Raw genomic sequence first — 15,241 nt, forward strand, 5'->3', positions numbered from 1 at the left:
CAAACACAGGCCCCTGTCTGGTTCTACCTGTCATAGCCCATGATTTGGTGGCTTCACGGGCTTCAGTATGCTTGCAGTAGGGCTTACTGCCTACATATAAAGCGCTTGCTATATCATTATACATGGAGCAGATATCTCTCCTATGCTTCATATCCTTCCAATTAACATTGCTGCACATTATTGCATCTTTAGGTAGATGAATATTGCTTAAGGATTTATCTGTATGGGCATAATAGGCTAAGCTGTCTTCCTTTGTAAGCGTTGACCAGTTCATTTTCTCTGTATTAAAGCTATTTATATCGCTGGATACCACAGGTAGGTGTTCAACATTTATTGTCATAGCAACAGGTATATGATCAGTCATTGCTGCCCCATACAAAATGCTCATACACCCCAATGAGGCATGTGCATCAGCTGTGCTAATACAGCCTCACTAATATAAGTATACCTATCTGTAGGTAAAAGCACTTTGCTTGACAATATTTAATTATTATCTTGGCAGAACTGAGCCACATGATAGGCAAATAATGTGTTCCTATCTGAGATAACTGCATTCATATCCCCAATGACATATACACTACAATAATTATTGTTTTGAATAAAGGAATAGATGAAAGCAAGCCTATTTAAATATTCATCCTCATTCTGATGGCATTCATAGGAGGGCTGATAATAAGCAAATATCATTAATGCCACAAATCCACCTCCAGACAGAGAATGTCTAACTGCCTTCCCTTGATGTTTAATAACAACTACCGTAATGTTCTTCACCATTAGCACACTTTGCATCATTGGCTAGATAGCTGCAAGAATAGGTGGGGTTTGTGGGGATTGACATGTTCTCACACTCCAATGCATTGCTATCGTCTACTGGGCAACACAAGAAATTGGCTGGATGAGTGCATTTCCAACAACTCTCAAGAAGCTCCACATCATCCTGGATAGAGCAGCCCACTTCATTGGTACATTGAGTGGGAAATACATTGCCAGTCTTCGACATTACTGAACCTAGATCCTGAAACTCCCTTCACAACAGCAATGTTGGAGTGGCTCACCACCACTTTCACAGGGGCAGTTCAGAATGGGTAATAGTTGCTGGATTTGCTATTGATGCCTACATCCCAAAAAAATTATTTAAAATCTGTCTTCCAAAGTTTTGTCAGTTGTATTGCATTTATCGATATCTAATTAGCCATTGTAAAATAAGAATGATAGGAACTTTCAACACTTGCGCTGCTTTGGAATTATCCATTTAATGATTGATCTAGATTAGAAAAATGACAGCAAATGGTCTAATTAATTATTGATTTTAGATTTAAAAATGAATGATCTAAAAACAAATCTTCTCATTTATGAATGGAATGAATTAACCCTCTTGCAGAACAAAATATATATTCTATTCACAATTTTATACCTTGCCACCACTGGTCCTTTTGCTCCATTATATTTTTGGATAAACAGATTTTTATTGGAAGTGATGCCTTTTGTAGTTTCATGCTGTTATTTAACATCTTTATATTTTGAATCTTATCATTATCATTGATCAGACAAAAAGAAATCACTCAATCGCTTCAGAACGCTTCGTGGCGTCTGTTAAAGAGAATTTATGTATATGCAAAAACATCAGTCCATCATTCTGTATGCTTTGCCAATTCATTATGAATAGCCTTTCCCAAGCTGGGTATGAAATAGATTTTTTTTTATATGCCTGATGCATTATTTCTATTTATGGTTACTTAGAATGTGATCTATTAAGAAAGATTAATGAATTTTCAGTGGCATTGTTCATTATAGATCAAATTATTTGTTGTTGTATTTAGGTTGTCTTATAACAGACAATGTAATTGTTCTGTTGGTGAGGTGAATTTGTTTTCCTTCAGGCTAGGTTAAGAGGTCTGATTACTGTTCACTGACCACCGAATTGAGATCTGTTTAATTGGATAACACATCAGAGTCTTGGCTTCCTTCCCTTTATTTAAAATAATGTATTATTAGTAAGATCACTTAGAGATTACAATTGTTTTATTTTCTGAATCAAATAGTACTTTTGTTTCATTATGCTATTTTTATTGAAGAGTAACACAAAATAATTGATAGTAATGCTCGATGTGCAGTGGGCTGAAAGTGCACTTTTAATGTGCTATATTTAATGGTATCCTAGTTCAGCATAAAGGCTTGACAACAAGTTGTCGCTGTGGGGCATCTTTTTCAAGTTGCTGACATTGTGCCCTGTGCACCTAAACTTCCTAATGAATGCCCTTCAGCTCTCTTTGTAGGTTTAGGCCCTTGACGTAAATTCCCCTGAGGCCTGTACAGCAAAGTAGTAGACCAAAGTTATCTCACCCTCCAGACAGCTAGCACCATTGGTGGCCCATTCTCCTTTTTCATGGTACGTCTGCAGCAGTGAAACTTCCTTTACGGTATGCATTGTGTCACTATCCAAGCTGGTTCAAGAGTGAGAATGAATCTCACTGTATAATCAGAAATGCTGCTGCTTTTCCATCTCAGCACCTGAAGTGAATGAATTGGACAAAGATGAGCCATTGGGTAAATAGGAGAGTGCTGAATGGTAGCCGACAGGGGCCCAATGTCTGCCTTGTAGGTTGTGCAAGGTGAATTAGGATTATGTGTCCTGAATAAAAGAGGAGTGGGAGAGGAAGAGAATGAGGTATTCAGATCATGTGGCTATGTTGGCAAAATAGCTAGACGTGAAGTACTATTGTAAAGTGCATGGAAGTTTTAATACAGTCGGTTGTGAGGGATGGAGAAGAAGGACTGATGTTCAATGCTTGTAAAGGGAAAGCAAGAGGTTGTGTTTTGTGTGGTGAAGCTGGAGATGAACAGTGGGAGAATAAGAATTCTCTTCTTGATAATAGTCCAGGTAATAGGAAGTGGCCGATTCAGAGGTCCAAGCCGCTGAGGTTGTTCTCTCGTTCCGACGTCGGAGTTCCATCATCCCGAGAGGTCCTGAGCATCGGGCCACCCGTAGCAGCGATAGCGGAGGGCTCGGGAGGCCCCGACCACAGGTGTACATCAAAGAACATCAAAGAGGAGGATGACTGAACTTTTGGCCGTCCCTCACAATAGGAAACTTTGATTCCGCTGTGCAGGGGATGTTTGTTCTTTTTTTATTTGTATGGCTGTATGGTGACCCCAAATTTCACTATCAATTGGTGCATGTGACAATAAATGTTTCTTGGTCTTTGACCATTAAAAGGAAAATGGCCCTCCATTCCCCTTTCTCTTACCTTCTAAATAAAAGTTCACGTCCATTTTGAGCAGCTGGTGAAGAAAGCGTCAGTGTGTTGTAGTTCTTCCCATGATGAACATTGATTGGATATGCACCTGTGTAGACTTCTGCTTGAGAGAGAATCACTAGAAAGCTGCCTGCACCAATTAAGTTGTGCTGCAGGGCTAGTTATAACCCACAGTGCACAAAGGGGAAATTGAAAAAAGTAAACTGATTCAGAGCTTTGGGAGATTAAATTATTTTCTTTCCTGTGCATTAAAATTTAATTTAACTGGCAATCTAGCCATCGTTGCTGCAAGTATGAGGATGCTACCATGATATTTGATCATTTTCTGTAGAATACAATATTGTTCACTGTCCTTCAGACGAGAGTAGCTGTCCTAGATATGTATATTGGTATCGGATTCTACATGAGACATGATCTGTCTTGATTGATGTGATTTGGAACAAACTTCCAATGTAACTGTTGGGCATGTTTTGTTTTGTGAGAGTTGCTTCCACCAGCACAGCATCTGCCATTACCTCTTTTTGCCATGGTGTAATTGCAGGTCCCAGAAGGAGAACAGAGTGGAGCCCCAAGGCAATTTGAAATCTGTCATCTTTCCAAAACTTTTTCTATACATGTGCCATTTCAGAGAGCTCTATAAGTACAGTGAAGGAAAATGTCATCAAAAAAACAATTGCTATCTTCACTAAATCATTATTAAACAGATAAAAATGTACTTTTATTTGCAATAGGTTTTTAATACTTCCAAAGAAAAAATGTTTTTTTCCCCTTAAAGCCCCCATTCACTTATACCTGCCATTAATTTTCTGACATGTTACCATGCAGCTAAGAATTGCAGTGAACTTCGGTATAGGTTAGCTAACATCTGATCTGGCTTGAGTGGCCTGCATTACATTCCAATGGGGTGAATCCTTAAAATAACTGGTTTCTATTTGCTGCCCAATTTGTTGGTTGTTTATTGTTTGAAACTGAAATCACGGTACCAAAACGTTCAGTCAGCTTTTGAGGAGTATGAATTATTGGGATTTGATTACAGTGTAAAATCTCTTCAGTAATAGACACAAAATCCATAGCTGGAGTTTCCAATTAAGTACAGTGACCAGAAATTATTTACAGGCCATTTTCTGGTGGGAAAGTCTAGGTGTGGCCCAAACTCTCCAACTGGCACAGATGATTTGGCCCAGGACATTTTAATACCTGACCCTAATATAAATACCACGTAACATTTTCACAGCCAGCCAACTTTGCAGCCATTCTGTGCTCACATTTGATGAGATCAAATACCAGGACATCTTGCATGGGTTCTGCAAGGGGAGGAAGCAGGAATGATAGCCAGTCAGCCAACCAAAGTTATTGCGAAAAGTGCTTGAACCCATGATTAAAGCAATGAGAAAAATATAATCAGGCAAATGAATCAATGTGGTTTATGAAAAGTGAATCAAGTTTAACAATTTATCATTTCCTCAAGAATATATTTGGGTACAGACGGACCAATGGATGTTGTGCATTTCCAAAAGTATTTGTTAAGGTGCCATCTGAAATATGATTGCTCAAGTTGAGGAGTTCATTAGGGTTAAGGATAATATGTTGGCATAGATAAAGGATTGGTAAACAGAAAGGAAGTATATGGATTGTCTTGTAGCTGATCACCTGCCACAATGTGTTGTTTGCAGAAACTCTCTGACCTTGTACCGGATACCAGATGTGTCTGAACTGTGACCTATTGTTCTTGAGACATAAGCAAATGCAGATACTGAAATCTTGATCAAAAAGAAAACTGCTGGAGGAAGTCAGTGGGTCAAGCAGCATCAATGGAGTAAATGGAGAAATGGCATTTCAGCTCAGGAACCTTCTAAAGACTGATGGGAGGGGGAGGGGGGGGGGGCGTCTAAAGCCTTCATTAGACTGATGGAGTGGAGGTGGGTACGTAAAAGCTGGAGGAGAGAGATAGAGGTGGGACAAAGCCTGCCAAGGATATTCCGAATCTGGAATGCATTACTGAGTGAGTGGTGGAGGTAGAAACTCTTGCAATATCAGGTAAGTATTGAGACGAGCAATGAATCTTCAAAGGTACACAAAATTGCTGGGGAAACTCAGCGGGTGCAGCAGCATCTATGGAGCGAAGGGAATAGGCGACGTTTCGGGCCGAAACCCTTCTTCAGAATGAATCTTCAAGGCAGGGAAGGCTTGAGAGTAAGTGCTGGTAAATGTGAGAAGCATCGATAAATGGTTGGCATTGACATGGTGGTCTGAAAAACATGTTGGTGTGTTGTGGGACTTTATGATGAAGCTTAAAAATGGTGACACCAATTGGATATGAAAAGAAAGACATTGGTGGTTCAAGTATAAATATGTTTCGAAGATAGTCAGGTCCGGGTGTAACAAGGATGGTGAATCAATCACATCCTAAGTGTGGTGGATGGAAGTGTTTTTCATGGCTAATAATATTCTTGGGGTGTAAGATGGTGCTGAGAATGTGCAGGCATGGAGCACTGTTGAGAGGGAATGAAAGAAAGCAATTTCACTCACTGAAGTCAACTCGAACGCATATCACACATTAACTTACTAGCTCGGCTAAAAGCTAAAGATATCTTGTTCGCAGAGGTAATTGAGAAGTTGGAAGAGTACTTCAATTCACAGGCATTTGAGATAGTGTTCAGTTATAAACTCAGCAATCAGGAATTGGGGAAACAGTGATTATATCATTGTGCTGAAAAACCTATCAAGGTTCTACAGCTTTGGAGACAATAGATTGCACTGAAAGATGAGTTTCTGTGTGTTTTAAGACTTGAAATAATCTAATCTTAGCTCTTAAAGCACTTCATATTTGACCTTGCATGTGAGATTATGAATCTATGGAGATGGCATCAAGCAATACCATGGAAGTCGGGCTTTTCCAGCTGCAAACATAACAGTATCCCTTTTAAACCCCCTCACCTTCATGGTCTGCCCTCTAGCTTTAAATTTCTTTCCTGGTAAAAAGACTGTGACCATCCATCTTATATACCTCCAAAGATTCCCCCTTCAGCCTTTTACACTACAGAGTAAAATATCCCCAGCCTCCCTTTATAATTCAAGCCCTCCAGTCCCAGTAACATCCTCCTGAATCTTTTCTGCAACCATCCAGCCTAATGACATCCTTCCCTTAGCTGGGTGACCAGAAATGGAGAAAGGTCCCAACCTGAACCGTCACCTAACTTTCCACCACAGATGCTGTCTGATGCACTGAGCTATTGTAATTGATGTGAACATAGAAATATATGTTTGAAAACAGCTGATAAACATGCAAGACCATCGGAAGTGTGCAGAAAATGGGGGTGTGTATGCATGTTGAATTGTTAATAATCTTGCCATTGTGTGTTAACCGCATGTTATCACCATGTTGCCTTTCAGTTGCCGTGCTGCTGATGGCTGATTATTTTGTCAGCGGAGCTGGCCTTCCAGGCAAACTTAAAGCAGAAAAACTGGAATTTCACTGGGGTCTTAATCGGCGTTTCCCAGGTTCAGAGCACAGTCTAGATGGAAGAAAATATCCTATTGAGGTGAGAAAAATCAGAACTAAAATGAAATGCAATTTCACCTGATCATAAAGGTGTGCTTGTTATTGCTATGATATGAGTTTGTTTACTTGTGGATTCATTGGAACTTGATTTGCATCAGAAGTTTGGTATTTTGTGGTACTTAACTGGAGTTATAAAAGCTTCTTGAGATGTTGCTTGTATCATGTCTCAATTATGATCTTTTTTTTTGAGAATAGTCATTGATGAGGTAGAAATGCAAACCCGGATTTCAAAAATAATTCATCAGCCTGCTTACAGTACCTGTACGTTACAGATATACTTGGGTCATATTTTGGTTTGAAATGAATGAAGGAAATATTGTAAGTTTCAGAAACATTTTTGAAAAGTTGCATTGTGAATCTTGGAATCGTGTGAGCCACATTCATGTTATGAAATAGAAAACACTTTTGCTTCCTGACTTCAAGATTGAGTACAACCAAATTCAATTCTGAACCAGCGTGCACTTTAGAAGATCACCTTGGAACAACATAAAACTGCACAGCACAAGAACAGGCACACAATGTCCGTACCGAGCAAGATATCAGGTTAAACTAATCTCTTCTGCCTGCACATGATTCATACACCTCCATTCCCTGCATATGCATGTGCCTATCTCTTAGATGCCACTATCATATCTGCCTCCACCACCACTCCTGACGGCAAGTTACAGGCAACCACCACTCTGTAAAAAAAACTTGCACATCTACTTTAAATTTTGCTCCTCTCACCTGTAAGCTATGCCCTGTAATCTTTGACATTTCCACCCTGGGGAAAAAAAGGTTCTGGCTGTCCCCATTGGTACCAGCCATCCCTAAAGCTGGTTTTAATGTGATTGAAAGTTAAAACTATTTTCTACATTGTTTTGGAAGATTACATCCAATTGGGAACAGAATTTGACAAGTTGAACTCATTTCACATATGAGAGCTTCACAATTTTGTCCAGACCTGAAATAAAGGTACATCAATTCATTATGCCATTTGTTCCCCAGTGACCTACTGTGTGCAGATTTATAGGTGTAATGATACGATAGTTGGACTTCCTAAGTTGTAACGTTTGTGATTTCACCATTGAGCCAACTTTTCATTTGTCATGTGTAGGAAGGAACTGCTGATGCTGGTTTAAACCGAAGATAGTCACAAAAAGCTGGAGTAACTCAGCGGGTCAGACAGCATCTCTGGAGAAAAGGAATAGGTGACGTTTCGGGTCGAGACCCTTCTTCACTTATTCCTTTTCTCCAGAGATGCTGTTTGACCCGCTGAGTTTCTCCGGCTTTTTGTGTCTATTTTGAGTTGTCATACTGAGAAGCATATGACATAACTCACTGGTTCCTGTTCTGCTTAATATCAGCCTGCCTACGAAGGCAGAATACAGAATACAGTTGTGCCTACTGCTGGTTTATGGAGAATGTATTTTCCTTCTTCAGCTTTTATGAAGACAGTTATATTTTCCTTCATTCCCTTTCAATCGTGTTTCCTGCAATGTTATGCCGTTTTCCAAGTGGACAGGCAAGCAATCTCCTGTGAGTCCAACTATTTAGCTGTGTAACCAGGCAGTAACAGACGATGAGGCTGCTCCACGGTGACCATTCACTTAATCTTTCTCTCCCAGCCAAAGTGGAAATGGAAAAACAAAACACCAGCGGGTATTTTCGTTTGTGATATGTGCAGTTCAGATGTTCTGAGCTCTTCTCAAACTGCGTGTTAGTGTTGCAATTGAGATTAGGCATCATTTGTATTTGGTTTTCCATTTTATACCCATAATGGTATATGATGCCTGATTGTATGGACTGGGACCATTTATCTTGTTCCAGTTTAGTGAGGTTCGTAATAATGACCATGCAAAATACCATTACAATAGGCATTTCCAACATTTATTTTATTTCTTTACAGGTTATTCAGTGGATATGTGCCCATATATCCATCCACCTCAACCACTAAACTATTTGCTTTAATCTTTGTTGCTGAAGAGTTAAATTCCAATTTGCTGTTGATATATTATCATTTAATTACGCAGGTGGGATCACATGAAAAAAACCATAAAATGTCACCTTGCAGGATTAGCTCTTAATACAAATGTTTCTTAGCTGAGCATATGTGACATGCATACATGCATATGACATGCATACATACTAGCTGTTCCAGAATTGTAAATTGATTGGAATAGTTTATAGTACATGTTGTATACAATACAGTAATCCCATGAATTCAGCATGCCCTCACCAACTCTCTGACTTCCTCTAAGTAAAGCTACTGTATCTCTATGTGTTTCTATATTGGACAGGTACGCGGATAAGAAAGGTTTAGAGCGATATGGGCCAAATGCATGCAGGTGGGACCAGCATAGATGGGGGCATCTTTGTTGGCATGGGCAAGTTTGGGCTGCAGGGCCTGTTACCATATTGTGAGATTCTATGACTCTTAAGTATGCAAGAGTTACATTATGATGTTTTTAAGTAAACTCAACTCCTGCAGTTCCCATTATGTATTTCAGCTACCATGGGAGTCTTGTCCATTGGCCTTTTGCCAATCTTATTATGATCCTTGCTTGGTCCTTGTCTTGAGAAACAGGGGATTGTGAGTGAGGTGCTATTGGAAACTGTGATATCATGCAATGGGATTTTGAATAGAACCTACAATCAGGGAATTAGATCACGTGCCAGCTGTGGTCTGCTGAAGACAACGCAAAACAGCTTTTTTTTCCTTTGGCAATAGAAGTAATCAGTATGAAACAAACCATTGGCAAAGTGTTTCAGGAGCCTCTCGAGACAGGATTAACTTGAGTCCCATCCTTCAAATTATCCGTTTTGTTTCTTAATTGGCGTCTTTCTACTTTTTAAGATCTAAAATCCAACAAAAGGTAAGTGTTGGATTTTACATAAATTTTAAAATTTGAACTAAAATTTACAGGGGGATACACTCAGAAAATAATGAATAACAAAATAGGATGCTTCTAAATCTGGAGATCTAAAACAGAGGGTTAGATATTGAACCATTTAAACAGAAGGAACAGACACAGAGTGAAACAAATCTAATATTTGGCAAATCATAATTGTAAACATGATGAGTCAAGCTTGAGGGCCCTTTTGAAACATCAACCATAAAAGCTGATTCCAACTCCAGCAGGGATCTAAAAAATCTGAATCTTTCACCGAGGCACGTTGTCAGTTCTACAAATGAATATTGCTATTTTCCAGCAAGCTCCGGCTGATAGTATGATGAATGTATACCAGCAAATTTGTTTTGCCCAAGTCTGTGTTTCTCTGCTGCTTCAGTACAATTCAGCCATAATTTAGATTCTTCAAGTGGCTCGAGGATAAACTATCGAGCCAGTATGATAGTGCAAATTTGGATGCCAATTGAATCTCAGTACCAATACTAGTGGTATAAGTGTGGGAGATGTGTGTTTGAGCAGCCAAAAGAACATTTGTAGCATTCCTTTTATTTTAAACTACATACTTCTGAAATGCAATTCAATATTTTCAGGAGGGGGGGGGGGGGGGGTTGGTACTGGGCCTTTTTGTGCTTGGGTAGCTTAAAACCCAACGGTATGAACATTGAATTTCTCCATTTTTGGGTTCCTCCCACCCCCCCCCCCTCATTTCCTCTCCCCTGTGTTCACCTAGAATCTTCCATCTTTCCATACACCACTCCCCCCACCATCACCACCCATCCCCCCTTCCTCACCATAATCAGTTGAAGTAGGGTCCCGAGCCGAAGCGTCATCTATCCATGTTCTCCAGAGATGTTGCCTGACCCGCTGATTTACTCCAGAACTTTACATCTCTAACTAATGCTGAGTGTGCTTGAGACTTCCATGTTTGCCGACTCTTTCATGCCTGCCATGTTCCTGCTGCATTTAATTGGATGAACACCAGTGGTTCCGTTCGGAACTGTCATCAATCACCAGCAATATCTGGGCCAACACTTTGCTTTTGTTCTATATGCCTCTGCTCAAGGATCCATTATTAATTTTGAATTGTTTTCACAACTTGTTCTTCCACTTTCAAAGATTTGTGTGTAAATGCCCTCAGGTCTCTTTGGCTGCACATCCAATCTAAAACAGTAACTTTTACATTATATGACTTTTTGTGTCGACCGAAACACATTAATTAACACTTCTCTGATTTACACTTTAATTGCCACATGGCTGTCCATTTCATCATCTAGTTTAAATGTTCTTACATTTATAAAAATGGACATTTAAAAATAGCAAAATAAAGAAGAACTGCTGGAGGAGCTCAGCAGGCCCGACAGCATCTGTGGGGGGAAATGGTCAGTCGAGGTTTGTGTCTGGATCATTCATCGGGATACTTTAAAATAGGGTTTAGTTAAATTGACAGTTTTACATTTTCAACCCCAACAACATAAAATAGATGTAAAAGCAAAAACTTGTCGATGCTGGATGTCTTAAATAAAACTGAAAACGTCAGAAATATTTAGCAGATTAGGCAGCATCTTTTTAACCTGAAACACTAAAGGGCCTGTCCCACGATGCGAGTTCACCCAAGAGCTCTTCCGAGTTTAAAAAAATCAAACTCGTGGTACCTCATCACAAGTATTTTTTTTACTCTTGGAAATTTTTCACACGGTTTTTCACAGGCCCTTAACAGCTTCTCTCTGCATAACTGCTCTCCAGCCTGTGAGTTACCATGAAATAAATCTTTCTTTCCGTTTTGAATCTTGGGTTTCTTTTCTTTAGTTTATTTTATGTCGGTCACCTGGTCTAAACAACGGAATGGCAAATTGCAAAGACATGCCACTTGCATATCACCAATGTTATCTGTAAATCAGATTCATGGCATTTGGCTCGGTGTTTAAAGCCAGTAGTACTGCTGCTCCTGGATAATAGCAACAAAAATCTGTTTTGAAACATTGCTTATAAATGCTAGGGTTTTGCTTCATCAATAACATGTAGCTGTCAGAATAGATACCACAATAGTGTAGACACAATTGGCATTCTTTGTTTATCACTATTTATTTGTTGCATCATTATTAACTGCTTTGCTTTGACACCATGATTGGCAGCTATGCTTTCTGTGGTCTCCATTGGATAACAGTGAATGTAGGATAACAGAGTTTGTTTACGGGGTTTGAGCTGATCAAGGAGTGAAAGATGGACCTGAAGATCAGTGCTGGCGGAAGCTTTGCTTTGAGTAGCCTCTTCAATTCATCCAATGTGTCAAACGTTCCAGGAAAATTCGATTGAAACCCAGCTTTGCACTGAAGGTTAAGTGTCACAGTGGGAGTAACCTAAAGCTCTATTTGACAGGCACTCTGACACCTCACTTTAGACATTTGATTTCTGGCTAAATTAAAACAACACCACATTTTCCTGAAACACCGAGGATAATCAAGTGCATGTCTGCGTGAAATGTGAGAGCTGGCTTGTACTGTCAGTTCTAAGCTTTAACCCCCAACGTAAATCAGGTTGAAATCTCAATCTCAAAATGGACATGTTGCTGGATGTTCTCTATCTGTGGAAGAGGAAACAGAGTTTCTAGGGAAGACCCAATATGGTATAAAATAAATGTTAGCAGAACAGTGATGTACAATGATGTATTTAACACTCTTATACTTAGTACGATTGTGCCTAATGTACAACTGGATTGTCACTGAACTGCATGCAAAAACTAATTTCATTGTGCTTCGCAACACATGACAATAAAGTACCATCAATCCATTGTACTTTATGGATGTGGCAAACTCGTCCATTTACTGATTACATTTAGTTGTAACATTACTTTCATAAATAACACTTTAATTATGATCTGTTCAATGTGTTTTGAATTACTTCTAAGTGGGTTACATGGTGCCTAACTAGTATATTCATAAGAGCTGATTCACCGTCCCCAATTTTTTTGCCTTTTTTTCATGACTATTATGAATGTGATTATTTCCTCAAGCAACATGATTTGCTTAAGTCACATACTTTAAATTGCGCATCATTCTTCATCTTGGCAAGAGAAGCAAGAACAGCAGTACAGTAGAGAACAATTAAGTCAAACATCTATCCATGTATTGAATGTTTGGCAGTTAAATATCCCATTGTTATTCAAAAAAATGTTCTTGCTATCCCGAAGTCTAACAATATTACTGGCTGTGGATGAATTTACTGGCACAGTAATGGCATATGCTGTGAGTTCAATTACAACACATTTTCCCTGTGAACTGAAGGTTGATTACTATTATTATTATCATCAAGAATTATATTTAGGTATCACCTATCAAGTCATGCTCAAAACATCCTAAAATGTTGCAGCTAATGAGGTTCTATTGAAGAGAAATCATTGTTATATAGAAGCCAATTTTCATAATGCATTCTCCAACTAAGCACAGTTACTATGAGCAGATAATGTCTTCAGATGGAAGACTGGAAAGATATGGTCCAGGGTATGTGGAGTTGGCTAACAAGATCGAACATGGAAAAATGTGTTTAATTTTTCATACAGTTTGTGCTTGTTATTATGATTTGTAAATCCAGGGATACATTTTTTCCTGCATATTTAAAGATTATTAATAAATGAGCATATTTAACATTTTCGTTACATTTTTAAAATATTGCATTACTGGGCAGAGTCTATTTATTGAGCTGATTTATTCCACTATTTATTGAGCTATGGGAAAACAATGTGTGTACTATAAATAGCTGGCCATGTAAAATTTCAGATTCATACCTAGTTTATAATGACAAATAAATTTACACAAACACACAATCACAGAATTGAGGACTTGATTGATGAATAATGTATCATCAACAATCGTTGTGTGCATATTAAATAGAAGCTTCTGATCTTGGTGAAATGTTGCAATTTTGTCTGACTGATTTAGTTACGCAGCTGGAAATACAGCAGAAGCACAAAAAGTTATTCATAAAAGATGCTTTTCTTTGTTGCTTTTGGAATATTTTCGGGCCATTTTATTGGTTTGTTCTACTGTAACCCATTTCATGCTGTGATTATGGCATGATCTATCTTTATGATCCCGATCAATCTGCTTAGATTTCAAAAGATTGTAAGAATTGCAATCTGAAAAACCATATCTTATGTAAGTCTTATGGCATGCACCTGACAGCTTGTATTCGATAAATCTCAAAGGTATCATATTTGAAAAGTGACCTTTCACTAGAAATGAAAACAAATGTCTTTTGCAGCAGTTATCAGATTCATTATATAAATCAGTTCAAGTGCTTATTGATGAACAAGTAGTAAGCAAGCTGCAAAAATACCAGAAAATCATCAATTGGTAATCAGCCATTGCAATACACCAAGCAGGAAAGAGACCCTCTTTCAAGCAACATGTTTGGTCAAAAACTGGATGACATTGTGCTAAAGACTAATGGTGTCATTGTAGCAAGGCCACAGTCTAATTTTAATAAATTTTACACAATAGCTCACAAATGAAAGACCTCTCACAGGGTACTTCAACATAGGTGAATGTGTGGGATTGGCTTGGGGAATGTTAAATGGAGGGAAAAAAATTAAGTGTTCCAGGAAAATGACTCCCAGCTTATGAGGCAGGACACAGCGTATGGATTGGCATCTTAAACATTTTGAGGTGGTGGGATACTTTAAATATAATTACTTGGCACGTTTTTTGCGTCTGACTGGGTTTAACTGATCTCTGGATTTTTTTAAAGACTTCCTTTAATAACCATGCTGATAGCTCATTATGATCATTTATGAAATACAATGAGAAGAGCTATGGTGGGAAAAGGTGCCTTTATCATGTTCCTTTCACCAAACGTCATGAGCTCCTTCACCACCGAATTCACCTGCAGAACAGAACTTATTACCTTCACCATTCCTGCCCAACCACCCAGGATTAGCATCTACCTCCACAAGATATGAATACATATATCTCGTTTGTAACTAATTTGGCGTGCTCCCTACATGACTTTAAGACAGACATCAATCAAGTTGCTTTTGCCAGCAAATTTGCAAGGGCCCAGAGACACATGCGTTCATGTTTCCCCACAAATCCATCCGCAACGGCCCCAACATCGCCACCCTCCACTCTCCTCCATGGAATCTGCCCCAATAATAATCAACCTGTTCTTCCACAGAAGCATCCTTTTTGATCATCCTTGCGGAATAAATTGATGCGTTGCTTTGTTCCCCTAACATTTGACAGACAGACACAACCATATCAAATTCTCTGGAGGGTTGTAATCATATGTTCTTATCAACTGTTTTCATTTTGATTCACATAAGCTCTCACAGATCACGTAAATCAAAATTAAATCATCCCTTTGCTCCTTTCATAGCGCACACATTTTTTTCATTATTGGTAGAATATTTGCAACAAATAATGTACAACTCTTATAGACAATAGGTGCAGGAGTAGGCCGTTCGGCCCTTCGAGCCAGCACCGCCATTCAATGTGATCATGGCTGAACATCCCCAATCAGTACCCTGTTCCTGCCTT

At 38.9% G+C, this 15,241-nt stretch overlaps 1 protein-coding gene across 1 annotated transcript in view; it reads left to right on the forward strand.

Moving 5' to 3' along the window:
• ptprg (protein tyrosine phosphatase receptor type G) overlaps nucleotides 1-15,241 on the forward strand; it is a 535,498-nt gene that overhangs the window by 243,052 nt on the left and 277,205 nt on the right. Inside the window, exon 4 of the mRNA XM_033036632.1 lies at nucleotides 6,651-6,799. Coding sequence (XP_032892523.1) covers nucleotides 6,651-6,799 — 149 coding nt within the window. The remainder of the gene's footprint in view (nucleotides 1-6,650; nucleotides 6,800-15,241) is intronic.

Source organism: Amblyraja radiata, chromosome 18, assembly GCF_010909765.2.
Source record: "Amblyraja radiata isolate CabotCenter1 chromosome 18, sAmbRad1.1.pri, whole genome shotgun sequence".
NCBI classification, from domain to species: Eukaryota; Metazoa; Chordata; class Chondrichthyes; order Rajiformes; family Rajidae; genus Amblyraja; species Amblyraja radiata.